Source organism: Scyliorhinus canicula, chromosome 19, assembly GCF_902713615.1.
Source record: "Scyliorhinus canicula chromosome 19, sScyCan1.1, whole genome shotgun sequence".
Classification (NCBI taxonomy): Eukaryota; Metazoa; Chordata; class Chondrichthyes; order Carcharhiniformes; family Scyliorhinidae; genus Scyliorhinus; species Scyliorhinus canicula.
In genome coordinates, this window is record NC_052164.1 from 41445116 (window position 1) to 41470137 (window position 25022).

Below are 25022 nucleotides of genomic sequence, written 5' to 3' on the forward strand. Positions count from 1 at the left end.
GACCGGAGAACCCCGGCAAGGGTCTTTCAGATTACAAAAGTGTAGAGGAGGTGTACCCACTTGGAGGGCAGCTTAAAATTAAGGACCATTATATAAGATGGTGACTAATAAATCCAATAGGAAATTCTTCTTTACCCAGACGGTGGTTAAATGAGGATCTAGGAGCAGCTGAGCCATAGACTCAATTGAAGGAAAAGGTAGATAAACACAGGAATAAAAATCGAGCATTATGGTAATAGTTGAAATTAAATAGAGTTGGAGAAGGCTCAAGTGGAGGATAAACACCAATATGGACCACCTGTTTCTGTGCCATTCTATGTTAACATTGCAAAAACCAAAATCGTTTAAGAAAGACATTCATTTATATGATTTTCAGGGCCTGAAGCGAAAAGTTATTTATGATCCAGTGCTTTCAACAAGACAAATGAAAAATAAATCTTTTATATTTATTCAAAATGTGAGGGTAGTTTTAAAAAAGTAATTAATAACAAGTAAACTCTTCCTGTGATATTAAATAATCCCATCAACCGCAGAGCAAAACTTTCTTTGAAATACAGACATTTATTATTAGTGCATAAAAAATTATCCATTCATGTTCTTTTATAATCTCTGAAATATATGTATGCATTTCTTTTACAATCCATTTGTACACACTTCTGCTCATTTAAGTTTACATTTTAGGTCTCGAATTGAATTCGAGCAGGGCGGGGGAATTCTCTGAATATGAAAAAACGCAACAACAAAAAAATAAGTAGCGTAGAAGGTCTCGTCTCAGACATGGCTGAGACCATCGTAGGCACGAGCTAGTTATGTCGGACACTCATGGCAATGGAACTGATGGCCAGCAAAGCGGTGCCTGCTCAGAACTGTCAGGATAAGCTAACCACCTCGTGGAATAGAGGCAGAAAATGCTGGAAATGCTCAGCAAGTCAGGCAGCACCTGTGGAGCGAGAAACCGAGTTGGCGTTTAAGTTCTGCGGCCTTGCCGCTGTTTCGTTTTCAAGGTCACAGATGGACCTGAAACGTCGGTTCCTCGCTACAGACGCTGCCTGACCGCTGGGTATTTCTGACATTTTCTGCTTCTGTTTCACATTTCCAGCATCAACAGTATTTTGCGTTTGTACCAGGTCACGTGGACTAAATGGCAGAGACACCTTTCTGCTTCAGCATACTGTCATTGACTTCCTATAACACAAAATATTTACAAAGTGAGTTATAAAATACCACGTCGGCTTGCAGACAGGATTTGCCTTACATATAAGCCACACCCTTTAATTCAAGTCTTGTCACAAAGAAAAATGGATCCTGCTGAGAAGCCACACCACCAAGTTAAACTGATCTGTACCCTGAACTAAAACACTGCAGGCCTCTAGGTGGATAACAAGATTCATGACAGTTCATTTTAGCAATGACATGACTGTTCTTCCTTTACTCGATAACAGGCATTTTCAGCAGGGTGACCATCCAATGTCAATATAATCATCAACATTTATACGTTTATTGTATAACACCTTCTGTGCAACTCAGCTACAGCCCACTCAGCCAAGGTCCCCCCCTGCCCTCAAGCTCCTACCCTCCAACTCTCAAATGTGTGACATGTGGCGTTCTCTTTGATCTGCATGGATTTTCTCCTCAAGTTGGAGAGGTAATTTGGTGAAACTCTGCTCCTTACTCAGATCCTCGTTAGAGGAAATGCCTGGCAGAGATAGGACAACCATGGGGTCGATTCTGTGACCTGTACTTCTCACGTCGAGAGGTTCCATGCCAAGAGTGGCATGTTCTATACAAATACTTTACCACACACCACCAAGCCTATGTCAACCAAATAATTTTACTGGGTCACCGACTCCACCCGAGCCTCTTCCTTCTGTCCATTCCATCAAGCCGACTTCCCTCTCCCCATTAACCTCAGCTGAGTTTTCTTAGACCAGATCCTCCCTCAGCCACACCTTCACCTTGTGTTTGCAAAATCATGTACAGGCCAGTTCTCAAACCAGATGGGTAGGTAACAGATGACATGTTGCATGCATGCGCATTAACAAAAGAAGGGCCACAGACACCAACTTAGCTCAACACCACTGGAAACATGTCAGAATTGATGCATACTTCTTCCCAGCTTTGTTGTTGAATCTATGATACAACTATTGGCTATGGATCTGCAGGGGCTTAATAGAGCAGGCTGGATATGCATCAATTACAAACAGTTTGTCCCTAAAGGTGCAATTTCTCCACTGCCACATTGTTTGTTCTTTTTTGGCGACACTCTTAGGATGAGGTGCAGATTGATTCTTTGCCTGATTCACTTAAAAACACCAGCCTGAATTTGCAGAACGCTCTTAACATAACAGGATCTCCCAAGGCTTTTCACAGGAATGTTACTGAACAAAAACTGACACCCTTTCATCTGATCCAGCTCCAAACAGCCAGTTTGAATTGCAGACACCAATTTAGCTGCACGATCCAGTTTCCATTGCGTTGAGTATACTCGGTGCATCTAAGTGTCACATACACTGGATGGGAATATGTCCCCTTTTGCTCTGAAGCTCACATGGCGTGGTGGTGTGAAGGCAAAAGCAATTGCACAGATATTCTGCTAATCCATTTGCTGATCCCCTTTGAGTTCCACTGAAAAAGGATATGTGGATGTGAATGAGATGGAATTGAATATTTAATGATAATTTAGAAGAAAGATTTACAACCTCATATACAACTAGAAAATGATTTACACTGATCTGCAATAGTTGCAATAAGTGGAGTTACTGCTCCAAGGAATAATGCCACAATTTGGATTTCCATGTGCTTTCTAGTTCTGATATATCCCACATAAATTTTTTTTAAAAAGTACAATAAAAATGAGATGCAAAAACAGGTTGATCCAATGGTTGGTGCTTGCATGGGATATCAGGAACCGAATGACTTTAATGATGCATTAGACAGTGACTGGGCTGTGTATCTTAATGAGTATCCCAGAAGGTGCATCCCAGCTTTGAGTGAGGAGATCCTAAAATATGGAGAGGGTTCTCTTCATTTCCCACCATAACTTTTTTGGGAAAGATCAATGGAACATCCCAGGAGACAATGCAAACAGTCGTGTCCCCGGGGTATTATTGCACAGGAGCCATGGAATTCAGAGCTACTAGTTCCAAAATACTGAGACGGTCTTGATACCAATTTTGTGTCAGCCCACTTTAGTTTCGCAGGAATATCAATCAAGAGTGGGAATAACCTGAATTTCTTACTCCCTAGTCCAGAGTATGTGGAAATCTCTTACAATTTTGGATTCTTGCTCGGCCTCTGATCCCGGCTGGAGGAGGAATCAGGTGTCGGGGGAGGGGGGGGGGGGACAAGATTTTAACTCACTTAAAACCCCTCCACTTGCATTGAGTGTTACATCGGGCTCTGGTTTCAGCACAGACCAGGAACAGAACTGTGACTCAGTTCTGTGCCTTGGTGGTGGCTTTGTCAAAAAAGACCTTTGAGGATACCTTGGTGCCCCCTTCTTAAAAATCTCCTTTTACTTTCAGTCTGGAACTAAATGCGAAATGAGATCCAAGTTCCACTGATCCACATATGGGATGGGCGAGGGCTGAATCTCTTTCAGGTGAGTACCAGGCTCGCGGAAGCCTGATTTTCATTGGCATGTTGGAGCCAAACTCTACATAGCATAAGCTTTTAAATTCTGGGTGGCATCCCATGGTCAACCCACAAGACCAAACAACATATATGGGTTCCAATCCTATATACTCCCATTTTTCATGGCATGAGATGACTTTGAAAAAAGGTGATATAGTTACAGTTATTTTTAAGGCTAATTTATAATTAGCACAGCCAAATACAGTTCTGTGTCATTGAATAATTGGGGGTTAATCACCCCTTCGGCAACTGCTTCCCTGTTAGTGAACTCCTCGAATTAGAGTGATCACGGTAATTTGGAATAAAGATGTTCATTTTAATGTCACAGAGTTCAGCTAATCCTGTACCCTGAATTTGGTTTTTAGTCCCCTTTTATTATCCGTGTATCAGTAAAAATACTCCTGGTAATTTTCAGGCAGTTTTAAATTTCTGCCCAGTAGTTTTAAACGCAGAATATGCAAAGCGAGGTGGCTAAAGCAGTGCAGGTACGTAAATAACGCCAGCTAAGAAACACTTCCAGTTCTGCATCTTCAGTCGTTAACCAAGAGAAACCCAGTGGGACATTGTGCTATTGGGGGAGTGGGTGTGGGGTCCCTTCACCAAGGGTGAAGAGTGACAGTCATATCTTCCCCTTCCAGTTTCCCGCACATTTAAGGATTCCAAGCCTTTATTACTTGAGCTGTGTTTGGAATCTTATACCCTTCCTCCCCCAGCTTGGACCCCCAGAGCCGCTTTTAATAATAATCATAACAATAATAATCTTTATTGTCACAAGTAGGCTTACATTAACACTGCAATGAAGTTACTGTGAAAAGACCCGAGTCGCCACATTCCGGCGCCTGTTCGGGTACACAGAGGGAGAATTCAGAATGCCCAAATTACCTAACAGCACATCTTTCGGGACTTGTAGGAGGAAACTGGAGCACCCGGAGGAAACCCACGCAGACACGGGGCGAACGTGCAGACTCCGCCCAGACAGTGACCTAATCCGTGAGTTGAACGTGGGATCCTGGCGCTGTGATGCAACAGTGCTAACCACTGTCGACTGGTTAATTATTTAAGTCAATCATGTTGTGTTTACAAAAGAGATCTGTTATTAAACTGGGATTACTACATGGTGCAGAGCTGTGGCTGCAAGGTCCCATCTGGTGGTGGTTTGTTCACCCAGTTATGTATCTGATTCCCCCCCTCCCCCTGACAGCTCAGACAACTGGCTATAACGAGACTTCTCCAGTAACACGAAGATTTTGTTCGTCCATTCTCTTCCGAACACTTTTCCTCATGGCGTCTGCTCGCCTGTACGGCTGGTTGCGGAGATCTGCGGGTGAAAGATGAACACGGAGTGAGGCAAAATAGAGAAGAATGGGAGAACAGCAGATGCAGCTATTAGGCTCTGAAGACATCACTTCCTTATCCTAAGTGTTCAAAAGCCAACACTTTGTTTTCAGAGAAATATACCAATCTGAATTGCTAATTTATGTAATAGTAAAGCTGACTGCAATGAAAATCCATTAGATCCACTGTCCAAAGCTGAAAGGATGGCACGCTTCCTGAGTTGAAGAACAGTAGAATTCATACAGTGTAGAAGGAGGCCATTCGGCCCATTGAGTATTCACTGAGCCTCTGAAAGAGCACCCTAACTCGACCCACTCCCCCGCTCTATCCCCATAACCTCACAACCCACCTAACTTACACATCCCTGGACACTAAGGGGCAATTTAGAAAGGCCAATCCACCTAACCTGCACTTCTTTGGTCTGTGGGAGAATTCAGAATGTCCAAATTACCTAACAGCACATCTTTCGGGACTTGTAGGAGGAAACCGGAGCACCCGGAGAAAACCCACGCAGACACGGGGAGAAAGTGCAAACTCCACACAGTTACCCAAGGCCGGAATTGAACCAGTGTCCCTGGCACTGTGAAACAGTAGTGCTGACCACTGTGCCACTATACCGCCGTGGCCTTGTCAAAGGCTACGTGATTGAATCCCCTTCCAGAATTTGAATACAAATTCTATGCTGACACTGACATACTGCTGAGGGAGTGCTGCACTGTCAGAGACTCTGCCTTGTGGATGAGATGTTAAATCGAGAGCCCAACTACACTCTTAGATGAACAATCCCATGGCACTATTCTGAAGGAGACAAGGGGAGTTATTCCCAGTTGACCTAACCAATATTTGTCCTTCAACCAACATTGTTAAAACAGAATATTCTGTTAATTATAAATCAATTGTGTTCAACCATATACAAGTGGAGACATTAACTGGGATTTCACTTGATTGGTTATAAAGAAGCACTCACTGAACGGGGGTGTGGTTGAGATTGGAGGCTTATGCCTGTAATGTTTCACTCTGTAAATAAATGTTAGACTAAGTAAAGATCATTTGCAGCATAATCCTTCTTTCTTAAATACATCTGGTCATTCTGACGTTGCAGTTGTGGGAGTTTGCCGTGAACAAATTGGTTGCCAACTTTTCTACATTACAGCAGTGAGTTTGCTCCAAGTGTACTTTAGCTGTAAAGCACTTTGAAACATTTTGAGGTTGGGAAGGGCGCTACATAAATCTTTTCTCTTTCACAGATCACATTCAACTCATAGGTCAATGTTAACTCTGTTGGCTGGACGACTGATTTATGACATGGAGTGACGCCACCCGCGGGTTCAAGCCCCGTACCGGCTGAGGTTATTCATGAAGACTCCGCCTTCTCAACCTTGCCCCTCGTCTGAGGTGTTGTGACCCTCAGGTTAAATCACCACCAGTTGGCTCTTAAAGGGGAGAGCAGCCTATGGTCGTCTGGGTCTGTCGCAACATTAATATTTTTACATTTACATAAAAATGACGAAATCAGAGAAAAAAGATTTTCCTTCCGTGACCAGGCAGAGGTTCGGAATTTCAGGTTGTTCTGAAAATGATAACAATCTTAGAAAGAGGCTGATGCAATAGTTTTCTTATCTAATTACTGAAATTAACTATTGAGGATAACAGTTGAAACAAAGCCAAACAGTGAAAATCAGCTCAAAGAGAGGGATAGCACATAGCTTATTGACTAAAAAGTGTCATAAAAGCCTCACCAAAGCCCATTGATTGCTGTGATCTGTATAGCAGAGATAGGAAACATTTTAATTAGAGTGACAACACAGAGGACAGATTGGTGGCTTGTCATTGCTAACAGGTCCTTCTCAGTTAAGACACGGAACCTAGTCAATCCTATTGAAAAGATCACATTTACGCTACCTTCTCAGAGGGCTGCTATCTACTGTGGAGGGAGTCAGTTAGCTTAGTTCGCTATTGCTGGTTCATGATGTGGAGCAATGGCAACAGCGTGGTTCAATCCCCATATGGGCTGAGGTTATTCATGAAAGCCTTGCCTTCTCAACTTTGCCTGAGGTGTGGTAACCCTCAGGTTAAATCACTACCAGTCAATTCTCAAAGATGAGAGCAGCCTGTGGGTTTCTGGGATTGTGGCAACATTTATTTTTATTGGCTAGGTTCAACAGTCACCAACTATGATTCTGCTCTCACTTAAACACAGAGCAAATCACATCCCCAAAACAGCTGAATTTATTGGCAAAAAGTGGCAAATTAGCAAAAAAAAACTTCTGAATGACAATTGATTGATATTATTTGAGCTTTCGGCATAACTTAACTAAATTTAGATTTAGCTATAAGTGGGCAGCCCGGCTGCCCAGTGATTAGCCCTGTTGCCTCACAGCGCCAGGACCCGGTTCTATTCCAGCCTTGGGTGACTGTCTGTGTGGAGTTTGCTCGTTCTCCCAGTGTCTGCGTGGGTTTCCTCCGGGTGCTCTGGTTTCCTCCCACAGTACAAAGGTTAGGTGGAGTGGCCATTCAAAATTGCCCCTTAACTGTCCAAAGATGTTCAGTAGGGTTACAGGGATAGGGCAGGGAGTTGGTAGTGTGCTCTTTCAGAGGACTGGTTCAGTCTCCATGGGCTGAATGGTGTCCTTCTGCACTGTTGGGACTCTATGGAACCAAGGAGAAATTTTAGACCCTTCACTGCTTTCTCCATCTACGCATCAGGTTTAATGAAACATTTGATTGGTGACGGTTAATTATGGAGAGAATCTAAATGTATTTTCCTATGCTACTTCTAAATGTTCTCCCTTGGCCTTTGCTCAGGAGCTCAAACCACGTTTGCCAAATGGCATTTATTTTATTGGTGAGCATCGTGTCAACCTCCACATCTGTCCAGGAGGATCTCATGTGAACTGCCTCTCCCACTAACTTCTAATCACCGGGCAATTTCCTCATTGCATGGTTCATTGCTGAGCCTGCGGATGAGGACATGCACAAGTAATAAAGGATATGCCCAGGAAACAAGATATGGAAATGGGACTGGCTGTGCAGAATGCTGCCTCTGGTCTATTCTGGGTGAATATCCTGACTGGAAAAGATCATGAAGGTGGTCCTCGCGAAGGCAGAGCCCCCGAGTACGTTGGCACTAATCAAGCGGAGACAGTTTTGGTGGGTCAGGCAGGCCCGCAGATGGTTGTGTGCCCAAGAACGTTCTGTATGGCAAGGTAGCAGAAGCAAGACAACCAGGTAGGGTGCCCAAAGTTCTGCTTCAACGCTGCTTGCGAGCATGATATGATCACACCTTGGAGACATCAGCTGGCAAAAGACGGAAATGGCAGCACCCATTGTTGGCTGGCATGCGCCACAGAGATAACCAGGGCCTGCAGTAGCTTGGCAACAGGCACCAATATGGAAAACACAATGCACAATGTTACTTCCTGGCTTCATGTGAAGCACTTGTGGTGGAAGCTGCCTCTCAAGGGCAGGAATGGTGGCACAGTAGTTAACACTGCTGTTCACAGCGTCAGGAACTTGAGTTTGATTCTGGCCTTGGGAGACTGTGTGGAGTTTGCACGTTCTCCCCGTGTCTGCCCGGGTTTCCTCCGGGTGCTCCGGTTTCCTCCCACAGTCCAAATATGTGCAGATTAGGTGGATTGGCCATGATCAATGCGCGTGTTTATGAGGATAGGGAGGGGGAGCAGGCCTCAATTGGGTGTTCTTAAGCTGGGTTGGTGCAGGTTCGGGTTCAGTGGGACAAAAGGCCTCCTTCTGCACTGTAGGGGTTCTATGGCCTTCCCACTGTCCTTGGTGGGCAGGGTACAGAAGGGTACAGGGGACATCAATGTCCTTCCGAGGATTTTATTTATTTTCCAGTGTCTCTATTTTTCTCCGCACACCATCTTTGCTAGATTCAATAGATTGATAACTTCTTTCATTTGGGCTGGGAAGACCCTGAGGGTTCATAGGGCATTTCCACAGAGAGAGAGAGAGAGACACAGTCAGGCAGTTTAGCCATACCTAACTTGGCCAATATTGAAAAGTTACTGGGGTGGTATGAGGATCCAAATTCCATATGGGGGCAGATGGAGGCGGGCTCTTGTAGGGGTTCTAGTTTGAGGACCTTGGTAACTGCCTCTCTCCTATTTTCTCCTGCAAAATTTAACTCAAGCCCAGTGGTGGCGATCATATTGAGGTTTTGGCGGTAGTTTAGGCAGCATTTTAATTGGGTTCCACATTGCTGTCGACCCCTATTTGTGGGAATCACCGCTTTGTGCTGGCGGAGTTGAACTCGAAGTTTTGATCCTGGGGGAGGGAGGGGCTGGGGATATGTTTGTAGAGGATAGGTTTGTTGGATGTGAGGAGCTGTTGGATAAATCCCAACACCCGAGATCTAATTTGTTTAGGTATCTCCAGCTGCAAAATTTCCTGTGTCAGGAGATCTCGTCATTTCCTTTGGCACCTTCGCCCTCCCTTTTTAATCAAATTATCTCTGGCCGAAGTGGGTGAGGGAACGATTTTGAAATCTATGGTCTGATTTTGGCTGTGGAAAAAACTCCATTGGAGGAGGTTGAGGAGGACGGGGGAGGCTGAGCTAGTCTCTTTTTGATGGGAGTGTGTGGAGTGAGGCCCTTCACAGGGTCAACTCAACCTCCTCTTGTGTTAGGCTCAGCTTGATTCAGTTCAAGGTGGTGCACAGGGCACATCTGACTCAAGATTAGGCCGAGTGTTTTTTTCTCAGGAGTGGAAGATAGGTACAAACAGTGTTTTCAAGGACGTGGTTCTGGTCGTGTCCTAAACTTGCTGGCTTTTAGGTCTCCTTCTTTCACACCATGTCAGGGATTCTTGGTATCGGACTGTCTGCTGGGGGCCATTTTTGGGGTTTTGGACTCGCCGGTGCTGCAGACAGGGGTGAAGGTGGATGTCCTTGCCTTTGCCTCGCTGATAGCCCGGAAGCAAGTTTTTCTGGGATCAAATTCTCCCAACTCTACCCAGTGTCTCGACATTCCTTTACCTTGAGAAGGTCAAATACATCATTGGAGGTTCGGTGGAAGGATTTTATTCGAGATAGCACTATTCATTTCCTTTTTCAAAGAGTTAGTCACCGTCAACTGTTGTAGCTGGGGTGCTATTAGTTGGCAGTTGGGGTTTTCTTTGGTTGTGGATATAAAGAGTAACGTTAATAGGGTTGAAAATGGTTGGAATGGGTATTCATGCACTGTATTTGTGTGTATTAAGTAGTTATTGTGGATTTATTTTGTAATTCAGGTTATTCGTGAAGTCCCGCATTCTCAACCTTGCCTCTTACCTGAGGTGTGGTGAAAAGGGAAAGCATACTATGGCCATCTGGTACTATGGCTTCTTTACATTTACCTATCTTGTAATAATGAAAAATTCTTTTGAAATAAAAATATTTAAAAAATAGAACCACAGAATCCCTATAGTGCAGAAGGAGGCCATTCAGCCCATCGAGTCTACACCGACCCTCTGAAAAAACACCCTACCTAGGCTCACTCCCCTGCCCTATCCCTGTAATCCCATAACCCCACCTAACCGTTGGACACCAAGGGGAAATTTAGCCGAATTGCCTCCTTTTGCACTGTAGGAATTCTACGTTTCTATGGGTCTTTGACATGTAAATATGAACAACAACTGATTAAATTTGACCCCTAACTATTTCTAGATTCAATGCCCTTTTACATTCACAGAAACCAGTTAACGTTGTATTTGCAACAAGTTCCCATTGTTTATAATAAAAACACAGATTAGAAGACTTGCTGTATAATCTGCATTGCTGTGAAAATCTGCATCCAACAATGTTTCATTCTCAGAGGCAGAAAAAGATCATCACACAAATAACTATCGACATATAACAGGTTGGTACACAAGTAACCTGGCCGACCCTACACCCCCAAACGTGACCGATTTCCCGGGTGTGAACCTTCACCCCTCCGTCATGTTACTCCATACCCACGCACATGACCGCTCGCAAACAGAATCACATGATGCAACCCATGTCCAACCCCAACCCCAACGCTGACTGCTCTTTGCTCCAAAACTAACATTCCTTACTGATTGAGTGGTCCTTCAACTCAGTATTAGATTTCAGTTCCCTTTTTGAAGTGGCAAATAAAATAATGTCACAGACCTGGAGGCTTACCTTGCATTGTCATGCCTGCTAGGTGGCATACAGCGGAGAGAGAAGAGCACAGAGCAGATAAGCAGCACACAGAGGCAGGAAGCAAAGCCAGACGACAGCAGCAGCCCCGGCACTAGGCAGCAGCCCGCTTCAGGGAGAGCAGCTATCAGGCAGCGGAAACACAGCACTCAGAAGCAGAAACTCAGAGAGAGCCAGCACTCATCACTGAAAATAAAGAACTCCACAAAGATACTGAGAGACATAGCCCGAGATTAGGTTCAAATCAAAATAAGCACAAGACCTCAATCAATGTCAGATGGGACACTTTCATGCCCCCTATCACTAATGAAGAGTGATTTTGGCGATTAGATTGTAATATTTCACAGTCGAACTCTGCAATTAGTTGCCAGTTGTAATTTAGTGGCTCTGCTGTTTGGTTGTGTGACACCAGGTTAAAACAACAACTTGGATTTCTATAGTACTCCTACTGTGGTACAATAGTGACAGGTACTTCACCGGATCAACATCAAACAAATTTTGATACCGTAGAATCCGCTAAGGCAGCAGCATTGACCAAGCAGACAGAAAACTAAGATTAGGGGCGGGATTCTCCGAAATCGTATTCGGTGATTGGGCGGATAATCCCTCTCGATGCGAAAATTGGGGGCGGCACCTGTATTCAGATGCTCCGCCCCCTCCAAAACTGCATCATCGGTGAGTATGCCACACGCCGTCGGGAAGGCCTCAGAATGTCACCTGAGGGCCCTCCCCCGATGGTCCGATTTCCCGACGGAGTGGGTCACGTGTGCTCTGAGTTGTCGTCAACCTCGACTGCGGACTGTGTCCAGCGCCGCCACAGTTGGGGATGGGGGAGGGAGCTGTTCCGCTGGCCGGGGGGCTTCGGTGGGGGCTGGGGGGACTTGTGGTGGGGAGGAGGGTTACAGGGAGGCACTATCTGGCAGGCTGGGTCCGTGCGTAGCCGCCGCCATGTTGTGCGGCGTGACTGCTGCAGGTCGTCATCGTGCGCATGTGCGGCCTTGGATTCAGCAATTCTCCGGCCATTTCGTACAGGGGTTTTACAAGGTGTGGCTGCTAGCCCCCCACTGGGCGGAGCATCGGTGCAGGGGTGCCGCTGACTTTTTCAACGTAAGACTAGACACTTCCTCTGGGCATTGGCTCACAATCGGAGAATCCAGCCCTTGGTTTTATTTACGATATACAGTAAACTCCACTCCCTGAAGGGTCTCCCTCCTCGACCTGCATCCAGGTCAGGGTTTTTATAGGAGTGATTTAATCCCCTGTTAAGGGAAAGCCCTGTCACCTCGTTACCGGTGAAGGTCATATTCAGTGGAGGACACGGGGCATCTCATAGTCCTGGTGCAGTGACCTCCATGAGGGTTATAACATCCCTCCCCCCTCACATCCGGAGATACGACCATATCCTTGAATGGGTCCAAGGAACCCCTAGCCATCTTAGTCATTGGAGGCCACCGCGTTGTATCCTGAGGTGTGTGCTGAAACGGTGAACTGTGTTTACACGTGGAGCACCTTGGTGGGACCATTGGAACAAAGGCAGCTGTAGGCGGCGAAACAACTGGCTTCGGCATTGGCAATATGTCCATGCCAGTCTCGGAATCGGAGTTCAGCGGGACCTCATCTGGCATCTCGGCATCCTCGATGTCTGAAACTGGCTTCTCCAAGGCAGAAGTGGTCGCGGCCAACTGCAGCAACTGGGGCGGATGTGGCAACTCAAGCTGGGGGCGGTTTGGGTCCGGAACCTCCAGAATCGGATATAACATCTCAGAGATACACTCACGGAGGTGACCCATGCACCAGTTCGATTCGCACCCCTGTACCTTCACTTGATAAGTCCTGTCTGGGCAAACATGACACCCGGGATCCATGTGGCGCCTTCACCAAAGTTGCGGACGTACACCAGGGTCTCCGACAGCAGTCTTTTTCAAACTCTTTTGGCCCGGGACCCATTTTTACTCACCGGCCGATCTTCACGACCCACGACGGCCGGACCTTTGCAACCTACGCGGTTGACCTTCGCGACCCGCCATTTTCACTTAACTTTAATATGACAGATAAGCCTGCTTGGTCCTCATGATGCCACTTGCTTTATTATTCAATGTTACATTTCTGATAATGACTTAAGCTGATTATTTAAGATCTCACTGCATCCGTTGAAAAAAATAAAGAGGTTTGTCCTTGAACTCGCCATGTTTAGCCTTCAAATGTTTTTCATGTTTTGAGGGTTTTAAACTTTCATTGGCCAGTGCTTCCCCGCATATAACACACGTGAACTTTGAATCCTGATTTGCAGTGGAACAATTAATATTCCGTAATAGTCTTTATGCTGCTTTGTTCCTGTTTTCAGCTTTTACGTCATGGGGTTGTTCAGTCGAGGCCCTGGAGTTCACACCAGCACTGCTGGTTCTGCAAAATGGAGGAATGTGTCGCGCGCCCAGAACACATGACATCAGGGTATGGGGTGTGTGATCTCCACTCTGTCACTGCTTTTGGTGGGAGGACTCTGATGTTTGCTGAAACAAATTGGCCCTGGAAGTGCGCTGACTTCAGGAGGAGGCGATCCACTCCGCCTGCGCACTGCTTGATCGGTTCGAATGCGCGGGATGGTCAGCAATCTTAAAAGCCGTTGCGGCCGGCATTTTTAAAAGCTGGTCACGGCCATTGGGAATTCCTCCCACAATCAAGAACACCGCAACCGAGCGCTGCGACACTGAGTTTGAAAACTCCCGACAAAGATGTGCAGGTAAGGTGAATTGGCCACTATAAATTGCCCCTTAATGTCTGGGGATGTGCAGGGAAGGTTAGGGGGTAGGGAGGGGTGGTTGGGTGAATGAATATGGGTAGAGTGCTCGTTCGAAGGGTCGTTGCAGACTCGATGGGCCGAATGGCCTCTTTCGGCACTGTAGGAACTCTATAGATTCTATTCTATGGATGCAGTGAAGGTGCGCAAAGGTGTACGCCAGCCTATGTCAACCTCGATTCTATCCTGGCCCTGGCGAATTTTCCTGCCAATGTCCGGAAGAACTAAAGTCAAATGCGTATGAAGGCGGCAGCCTATCAGTAACTCGGCCGAGAGACAGTACTGTGGAGTGCGGTGTTGCCCGGTAGCAAAAATGGAAGTCTCTCAGGACCTCGAGGTCCGCTTTCTCATTCTGCCTTTGAATGTCTGGACTGCACACTCCGCTAACCCATTCGATGATGGATGGTACGGGGCGATATCTACGTGTTGTATTGTGCACCGTTTATGGTCATGAATGCCCCAAATTCCACACTCGTGAAAGCTGCCCCATTGTCCGAGACCAACACCCCCGGTATCCCATGTGAGCTAAGATTGCCGCAGCCTGTCGATGGTGGCTCGAGCTGTCGCACTTTGTATTTTATGGACCTCCAGCCACTTTGAATGGGCATCTACGACAATGAGGAATATCGCTCCCTAGAATGGTCTCCCAAAATCGATGTGGAGGTGGGGCCAAGGACGGCACGGCAAATCCGATCCTCGTCGCCAGTGTAGAACCCATTAAAATAGCACGCATTGACGAAGCAGGTAGAAAACAGAGGTTAGGTTTATTTACGATATACAAGATATCCACTCTCTGAAGGATCTCCATCCTCGATCTGCACCCAGATCGAGGTTTTTATACGAGTGAGCTAATCTCCTGTTCAGGGGAAAACACACACCCTTGTTACCGGGGCAACTTGTATTTAGTGGAGGTCACGGGGAATCTGACAGTCCTGATGCAGTGACATCCACGAGGGTTACAACAGATACTGAATCACATCAGGAGATATCCAGACACACCACCAAAAGCTTGACTGAAGAGGTAGGTTTTGAGGAATGTCTTCACAGAGATGAGAGGAGAGAGGGGGTGATGATTAGTGGGGTGGGGTTGGTGCTGCCAGGTGTATTCCAGACCTTACAGTCCATGAAGCTCAAAGCACAATTGGCAGTGATGGAGCGATTATAAAAGGGAATGCACAACCAGAATTACAGGAGATTTTGGGAAGTTAGCACGGTTGGAGCAGATTACAGAAGTGAGCAGGGGCAAGGTGATGGGATGATAAGAATTTTTTAAATGAGGCATTGCCGGACTCGAGCCAATGCAGGTCAGTGAGCACGGGGTCAAAGACCTGGATCACACCTGTCCAAACTACTTGGAGAATTTACCTACACATGGACTGCAGTTCAAGATGGTGTCTCACACCAGCACCTTCTGAGAGGTAATTAGGGATGGCCAACAAATGCTGGCTTTACCGGCAACACTTACATCCCAGGAATGAATTAGAAAAAAAAATCAGAAGTCTTGGTGCAAGTTCCAATACGGGCAGCAGAGTTTGAAATGATTGCAAGTTTACTGAGGGTGGGAAATGAGAAACTGGTTACATGAACACTGGAATAGTTAGTCGCAAGGGAACAAAGGCATGGATAAGGGTTTCAGTAACAGCTTTTTACACTGGCAAGACCAGTACATGTGGACATGCACACATTCATTTGCTCATCTTCACTCACCCACCCACACTTAAAATACCCTCACTCACCCACCCTCACATTCACTCATCCGCCCTCACACTCATTCACCACTCACCATCCTACACTCACACACCCACCTACCCTCACGCTCACTCGCTCACCCATGCACCCTCAGAATTACCCATACACCCTCACATATTGACCCACCCTCACTCACCCACTCACCTTCACATTCACCCACCTGCCCTCACACGCCACCAACTCCCCTCACACTGACTCAGTAACTAACCCCCACACATTCACCCACGCCCTCACAGCTACCCACTCACCCTCACACTCACCCACCCGCTCTCACTCACCCACTCACCCACCTTCACAATCACTCTCACACACTCACCCTCATTCACCCTCACAGAATCAGCCACCCTTACTCACCCTCCCTCACCCATCCTCATACTCACTCCCTCACACTCACTCACCCTCACACACACCCACCCTCTAGCGGGTAACTCACCTCCTACCTCCCCAAAGGTGCGTCAGTGCTGAAAGGGCTGAATGTTAAAGAATGAGCTATTTTGTCTTTGATGGCATCAAGCTTCTTGACGGATGTTGGAGCTGCACTCAGACAGGCAAGCAGGGAGTATTCCACCACACAACTGACTTGTAGACTATGGAAGGGCCTTGGGAGTCATAAGGTGAGTTACTCGCTGGAGAATTCCCAACCTCTGAGCTGCTCTTGCAGCCACAGTTTAGATGGCTGGCCCAGTTCAGTTTCTTATCAATGGTAACACTCCCTCCAAGATATTGATGGTGGGTGCTGCGACAATAGTGATATTATTGAATGACAAGAGTCTCTTGTTGGAGATGGTAATTGCCTGGCATATGTCTCACACAAATCTTACTTGCCACATATTGCCCAAGCCTGAATGTTGCCTGGGGCGGGATTCTCCGCAAACCGGTGGGGTGGGCCACTCTGGCGCCAATGAGTGGCATGAACCACTCCGGCATCGGGCACTAGGCCGGCGCCGGAGTGTTTGGCATCGCGCCAGCCACGCCGAAGGGCCTCCGCCGGCAGGCGCGGGTTGGCGTATGCGCGGGTGCGCCAGCGTGTGCAGTCCGTCCGTGGAGCCAGGTCCTGCCGGTAAGGACCTGTTGTGATTTACGCCGGTGGGAACGGCCGGAAACGGGTGGCCACTCGGCCCATCGCGGGCCGGAGAATAGCCGGGGGGGGGGGGGCTGCTGCCAATGGTCCCCGACGCAACACGATTCCTGCCCCCGCTGAAAAACCGGCGCAGGAAAATTTGGCAGCCGGTGGGGGCGGGATTCACGCCGCCCCCCGACAATTCCACGAGGGTCGGAGAATCCCGCCCTTGGTTCTTGATGTGTACACGCATGCTTTAGTAAAAGTTGCAAATTAAACTGAACATTGTCCAATCAGCAACAAACAACTGCACATCTGACCTCATTATGGAAGGTAGGTGATGAAGCAGCTGAAGATGGTTAGGCCGAGTAAACTGCTCTGAGAAGATGATTGGCCTCCAACATTCACAACCATCTTCCTTTGCACTCAGTATGACGCCAACCAGGGAAGTGCTGGTTCCCCTGGTTCCAACTGACTTTAACTTTGCTAGGGTTCTTCAATAGGACACCGGAGCCGGACCAAGTAAAAATTAGGACCAAGTTCTATTTACAAGTAATATATATATTAATACACTTCCCGTTAGACCCCGTCCGGGTTCCTGCTTGGTCGGTCCTTCCTGGCTGATCTTATATATACTGGGCAATTGAGATACCATACCCTAGCAGGACAGCTCGTACTCTGCAAGGAACATGGGGAAGACAAGCATTCCCACCCCATAGCTCCGGTGTGGGATATTATATCGCTCCTCCACAATGAGCGTGAAGCAATGAAGGAGGAACAGGCGGAGGATATTGGAGTCTCTTTGCAAAGTCCTCATGGACCTGATGTGCTGCATCAGTCGGCATGTACCGCCGGTGAACATCATCGGCAGCAGGAACAACATGGCGGACGATTATCAGGAGGCAGCTGAACTAGGGAGTCAGCATCCGAGATCTCCGAGGTCAGTGTCTCCATCTCGGAGTCAGACACACCCATATCCACCAGCATAGCTTCCGAAGTCAGATCGGCTTTCCTGAAAGTGAACCCTCAGTAGGCGATGGGTCCGTACGGGATCCCTGGTCGTGCACTCACAGCCTGCGCGGACCAGCTGGCAGATGTGTTTGCGGACATCTCTAACCTGTCCCTATTCCGCTTCGAGGTCCCCACCTGCTTCAAGAAGACTACTATCATACCGGTGCCAAAGAAGAACCTGGCAACGTGCCTTAGTGACTACCATCGCAATGAAATGCTTCGAGAGATTGGTCATGAAGCGCATCACCTCCATACTCGCAGAACGCCTTGATCCACTGCAATTTGCAAACCTCCGCAATTGGTCCACAGCAGACACCATCTCACTGGCCTTACACTCATCCCTAGAGCATCTAGACAAGGACTCCTACATCAGACTTATTTATTGACTACAGCTCCGCCTTGAACACCATAATCCCAGCCAAGCTCATATCAAAGCTCCAGAACCTAGGACTTGGCTCCTCACTCTGCAACTGGATTCTCGACTTTCTAACCCACAGACCACAATCAGTAAGAATAAATAACAACACCTTCTCCACAATAGTCCTCAAAACCGGGGCCCCACAAGGCAGTGTACTTAGCCCCCTACTAAATTTTGTAGTGGCAAAATTTTTTTCTAGCTCCATCTACAAGTTTGCTGATGATACGACCATAGTGGGCCAGATCACGAATAATGATGAGTCACAATACATGAGGGAGATTGAGAACCTAGTGGAGTGAAGCAGTGACAACAATTTATCCCTCAATGCCAGCAAAACGAAAGGGCTGGTCATTGACTTCAGAAAGCAAAACACTGTACACACTCCTGCCAAATTCCTTGGGGTACACATCTCCAAAAATCTCTCCTGGTGCACCCACATCGACGCTACCACCAAGAAAGCACAACAGCGCCTATACTTCCTCAGGAAACTAAGGAAATTCGGCATGTCCACATTAACTCTCACCAAATTGTACAGATGCACCATAGAAAGCATCCTATCTGGCTGCATCACAGCCTGGTATGCAACTGCTCAGCCCAAGGCTGCAAGAAACTTCAGAGAGTCGTGAAAACAGCCCAGTCCATCACCTGCCTCCCATCCACTGACCCCATCTACACCTCCCGCGGCCTGGGGAAAGCGGGCAGCATAATCAAAGACTCATCCCACTCAGCTTACTCACCCTTCCAACTTCTTCCATCGGGCAGGGGATACAAAAGTCTGAGAACACGCACGGACAGACTCACAAACAGCTTCTTCCTCGCTGTTACCAGACTCCTAAACGACCCTCTTGTGGACTGACCTGATTAACACTACATTCCTGTATGATTCACCTGATGCCGGTGTTATGTAGTCAGATTGTGTACCTTGTGTTGCCTATTATGCATTTTCTTTTATTTCCTTTTCTTTTCGTGTACTTAATGATCTGTCGTGCTGCTCGCAGAAAAATACTTTTCACTGTACCTTTGTACACGTGACAATAAATAAATCCAATCCAGATGACACAACGTCAGGCATGTAGGTGTCGAGAGAGACTGGAGGTGTCACAACAGACTGGTTCAGCAATGGAGCCAGAGGATCCAGGGCTGGCTTCTTCTGAGGCACTTCACGAAGGAGCAACCACAGTGAGCTAATGTTATCCAGATGTTTTTTTCAGTCGGTGTGCGAAGTCTACGACCCATTAGCATCGCAGCGGGGGATACCCCCATTACTGCGTGTGGCATGGTCCTGTACAAGAATAAACGCCTTGCCAGTCTTGTGTCCATTCAGTCGGATGTCTGTTTCTTGAGGCCTTCTTAACCGTCAGCATGGCCATCTCTGTCAAGCCATTCATTGCTGGATGGTATGGGGCGTTGTGGATGTGAGGAATCATGTTTCTCTTCACAAAAGCGGCAAACTCTTCATTCGTGAAAGAGGCCCCGTGATCGGTCACGAGTACATCTGGGATTCCCCGGGTGGAAAAAGAAATGTGCAATCGCTCGATGGTCGCCAGGGAGGTGTTCACCGCTATCTTGTTAACCTCCAGCCACTTTGACTGGGCATCAACCAGAATGGGAAACATCAAACCCAAGAAAGGACCGGTGAAATCAGCTTGCACGCGGGCCCAAGGACACCCGGGCACTCCCAAGGGTGTAGGGATATAGCCACGGGCAGCTTCTGGTGCTCGGACAGATGAAAATGAAATCAAAATCGCTTATTGTCACAAGTAGGCTTCAAATGAAGTTACTGTGAAAAGCCCCTAGTCGCCATGTTCTGCCGCCTGTTTGGGGAGACTGGTACGGGAATTGAACCGGGCTGCTGGCCTGCCTTGGTCTGCTTTAAAAGCCAATGCTTCAGACCTGTGCTAAACCAGCCCCTAATGGAGCACTGCTGGGCCAACGTCTCGATGTCTTTGTCCGATCATGGCCACCAGACGTAGCTTCTCACCGACATCTTCATTTTGGACACTCAGAGATGTGTGTTGTGAAGGTCCTTCAGTACGGCAGCTTTTCCTTCGCCGGGACAACAACCCTTGTGCCCCACAGGAGGATGCTGTCCTCCACGGTTAACTTTGACAATTTTGAGGAGAAATCCTTCAACTTTGCTGGTAGCTGCTGGTGCTGCCCACTGTATAACACTGTAGTGAGCACATGGTCGGCTTGCATCCAGTCACAAGCACACAAGGCAGTGACGTGCAAGGAGTCCATGAAATTCTGGACAGCAATCACTTTGTCCGCCGTAGGAGGGTTCATGGATTCGATCTGCAGGGGAATACGGCTCAATGCATTAGCATGCGCAATCTGGGTCCTTGGGCGGTTCTCGAAAGAGTATTCGTAAGCAGTTAATAACAGAGCCTAGCACTGAACCCTTGCAGACGCAATTGGCAGGATCGCCTTGTCTTCACGGAAGAGGCCTAGCAATGGCTTGTGTGATCGCCGATGATAAAAGAATGGCGGCCATAGACGTATTAATGGTATCGCTTTACACCAAATACGACCATCTGACCTTATTTTTCGATCTGGGCATATTTTCTTTCGACCGCAGCAAGCGTCTGGGAGACAAAAGCCATCAAACGGTCACACCCACCGTCCATTCAATGGAGTAACCCAGGGCCGTTCGAGCACCCGGAGGGAGGAGGATCCGCTGGTACACAGCCTGGGCCTTCCATCCAGGAGACCCGGAGAGTGCTCAGCCAATCTGATACACACCCCCCCCCCCCCCCCCCCCCCCCATTTCCTGAGTAGTGCATCAGATCTTTCCCTCCATGTACACTGGGATCAATGCAAACCAGGAATCGTTTCTCGACCAAGTTCAGTTTTGTACAACTGTTGGAAAATCTTGCTGATCACCAATCCCTCAACAGCCAATTAGATGCAAACTCGTCCCTTACCAAAGCAAAAGCTGACACCAAATAGGTTCTCAAGGTCATGACCTTCAGTACAGAGGAATCATTGAGGCCAAATACCATAGATTGTGATGTATAAGTCGACCTGGCGTATAAGATTATCACATTTTTTCACCATCCCAATTGTCATGTTTTTTCATACATTATAGTGTATAAGCCAAATCCCCTTTTTGCTTGCAACATGCTATACTCGCATCTGTAGTCAGTCTCAATTTCTCTCCCCACAAATGGATTGTTATTGATGGGTATCTCATAACTGGGGGCAAAGGATCAAGCAGGTGATAGGGGTTATGTTGCAAAGGTGCGCGGGAGTTTGAGTCACATTCACACAGAGCAGACTCTGCCTGGTGAACATATAGGGCGGAATTCTCCGTTCCAGGGGCTAAGGGCCAGCTCCAACGGAGAATCCGTGGGTGGTTCTCGACAGGAAAACCAGAGCAAACCACTCTCCGATTCCGGTACCGATGAGCGGCTAGCGTTGGCGCCACGTGAACCAAGCGGATTACGGTCAGAGGGTCGGGCCGCGCATGCACAGGGCTGACGGCCTGAACCGGTCGTGCCAGAAAACTTGTCTCGGCCATGCTGGAACCCTAACCCGCCCACCCCAACCTCACAGCCCCACCGCTCACCCAGCCCTAGCAGAAGCCCCCTGGCCAATGGCACAGATTCCAGACGAGTGTGGCGGCGCTGGACACTGTGTGCAGCCGGCACCCTGGGTTCCCGACCGCTGAGACCACACATGGGCCACGCCGTTGGCGGAGCATCATGGGTGGGCAGGCTGAAGATGCGGCAATGGCCTTGCGACTGCGCGTGGCGTGAATCCCGATGACGCCGATTTGGAGGGGGCAGAGCATCGCGAACAGGTGTCAAACTGGCGCCTGCCCCGATTCTGGCATCGGAAGTTGTTCTCTGCCCAATCGCCAATCCCAATTTCAGCGTCTGGCTAGACAATCCCACCCATACTCTTTTCAAAAAAATATTTTTATTGATCATTTATTAATGAATGAATAAGGGGCTGTTTAGCTCACAGGGCTAATCGCTGGCTTTGACAGCAGACCAAGGCAAGCCAGCAGCACGGTTCGATTCCCGTAACAGCCTCCCCGAACAGGCGCCGGAATGTGGCGACTAGGGGCTTTTCACAGTAACTTCATTTGAAGCCTACTCGTGACAATAAGCGATTTTCATTTTCATTCATTTAATTCATTTCATGAATACAAAAACAAACCATAAAACAAAACAACCCACCAAAAACAACAGCGAGGTGACTAGCCCTTTAAAGAACACAATAAAAGGGTGCCATCTTTTGTGGAGCCCCTAAATTGAACCCCTTAACATACATTTAATTTTCATAAGATGTAACAACTCCATGAGATGCCCCAACCACACCGAAAACTCCATGATATCCCCCAACCACACCGAGGCATTGGATGGAGAAGCTGACCTCCACTCCAACAGAACCCGCCTGCGAGCGATCAACGTGGTGAAGGCTAAGACATCTCCCCCGCTCCAGTCTGCATTTCCAACAAGTCTGGCACTCCAAATATGGCCACGAGGGAACTGGGCTCCAAATCCATCTGTAAAATCTCCGCCATAGCGCTGAAGAAGGAGACCCAAAATTTCATCAGCTTGGCACATGCCCAGAACATATACATATGGTTTGCTGGGTCCCTCCAATAACACTCCACTTATCTTCCACCTCCTCAAACATCCGACTCAACTCAGCCCTCGTTAAGTACACCCTATGTACCACCTTCAGCTGTATCAATCCCAGTCTCGCACTTGAAGAAGTGGCATTCACCCTTCGCAAGGCCTCACACCAGACCCACTCTTCCAATTCCACCCCCAAATCCTCCTCCCAGGTGGCCATAATCCCCTCCAGGGATGCAACATCCCTCGCCATTATCCACCCATAAATTCCTGAGATACTCCTCTCTTCCATTCTTGCAAATGTCAACATCCTTTCCAAAAGTGAGGATGGTGCCACTTCCGGAAGTGACGAGAAAACTGTCCTCTTAAAATCCCCTCACATGAAGATATCCAAAGCCTTCCTCTGGTGAAAACCCAAACTTCTCTGATAGTTCTTCTAGGCTTGCGAACCACCTCTCCAGAAACAAGTCCCCCATTCCCTCAACCCCCCTGCCCCTTCCAGCTTCGAAACCTGGCATCCAGTCTCGCCAGCTCAAACATGATTGCCACAAATCGGCACCTTCTTCGACATCCTGCCTAATTTAACTCGAACGCCCCATGAACCTTCTTTGCTACAGCCACCAGCCCACCTCCCATGTCCCACACCAGAACACTCTCTCGGATGGTGCCTTCTGCCTCAACTGGCCAGCCAACAGGCGGCCGGCCTTTTCCGCATATTTGCACATCACTCCCTTTGCGTGCCGCAACTGGCACACCACCTTATCCGCTGTTGCCAGATTAAACTGCATCTGTAACATCTTCCTTCTAGCCAGTAACTCTAGGGTAGGATCCGCTGATTATTTACTATGTACCTCTGGAATTTCATCCACCAACCGCTCACATTTCTCCCTGACCTCCCTATCCAAGTGCAACTTATATGCAATTATCACTCCTCGCACCACCGCCTTCAACATCTCCCATAACACGGATGGCAAGACCTCCTGATTCCTATTAAACCCAACATACTCATCAATTGCACTTGCCACGCTCACACAAAACCCCAAATCTGCTAACCACCACACATCTAAGCTCCGGGCTGACTGTTGGGCTGCTCCCCTCTCCAGCACCACATATTCCAGGTGCGGTGCATGATCCAAAATTACAATTTGGAGCCAGGTTATTCTGCGCTCCTCACCCCCGGCAACAGCGACTTCCCCACAACAAAAAAAACTTGTGCGTGAATAGACTCTGTGCATGGACGAGAAGAAAGAGAACTCTTTGCCCCTTGGGTACAGCAACCTCCATGAGTCCACCCCTCCCATCTCTCGTAAATGCTGCCACTCCCGAAGGGTTCAATGACTTCAACCTGGAACTGTCCACCTCTGGATCTGAGACCATATTTAAACCCCCATCCAGGCTCAACTGATGGGTGTCTAAATCCGAGATAGTCGCCACCACCCTCTTCATAATATCTACATCATCCCAATTTGGAGCATACACATTCACCAAAACTACCAACCTACCTTCCAACACTCCCAAAACCATTACCCATCTGCCCCCTTGATTCGTCACTACCTTCTGCACCTGGAACTGGGCTGTTTTATTGATCAGGATTGTCACCCCTCAGGCACTACAGTCAGAAACACGAATGGAATGACTTACCCAGCCCTTAGGAAGCCTTGCCTGAACCTTCATCTGCAACTGAGTCTCCTGCAACCACATCACATCGGCCCTCCACCTCTTCAAATGAGCAAAAACTCTTGTCCGCTTTACCCGCACTTTCCACGGCAGCATCCTAACCAGGGTCTCATTCCTTCCCCTCCCCCCTCCTTCTTGGATCAGCCAGCACCCCTACAGGTAAGGCACCCATCCCCTCAATGTTCCCCAACTGGTGGTCCCCACCCAAGATGGCACCTGGCTCCACCCATCAGATGGAGTAAAAAACAAGCCCCATTCAGCAGACTACTCCTCCCCCCCCCTTCCTTACCACATAAATGCCCGCCATTTCTTCTTGAAATTACTCTTATCTCCCCGATCTCCATCACCCCCACCATTCACAGCTCCTAGGAACACTGAAACCTGCACTAACTGGATCAGCAGGCTGCAGCCCCTCCCCCCACCTCACTCCCATTTACTCCAGTAAACTACAGTATGCTAGCAGGGTGATGCACCATCAATTGGACATGAGACGAAGATGTGATCCAAACAAAAGGCTTTAATGCACAAGATGTGTGCCCGGCAGCAGACGTACAGAAGAATGGTCGACTGCCGGGAAGCATGGGTTCTTATATCCTGCC

The 25022-nt window shown here is 47.9% G+C and overlaps 1 protein-coding gene across 8 annotated transcripts in view; it reads right to left on the minus strand.

The window, feature by feature from the left end:
• Positions 1-541: 541 nt before the first annotated feature.
• fmnl1a (formin-like 1a) overlaps positions 542-25022 on the minus strand; it is a 354814-nt gene continuing 330333 nt past the window's right edge. For 7 of the 8 annotated variants that reach the window (XM_038778444.1, XM_038778448.1, XM_038778447.1 and 4 more), the window contains one exon: positions 542-4951. In XM_038778444.1, coding sequence (XP_038634372.1) covers positions 4848-4951 — 104 coding nt within the window. In that variant the 3' untranslated portion in view covers positions 542-4847. Of the gene's footprint in view, positions 4952-11107; positions 11250-25022 lie in introns of all 8 variants that reach the window. The other variant, XR_005458128.1, reaches the window with a different exon arrangement.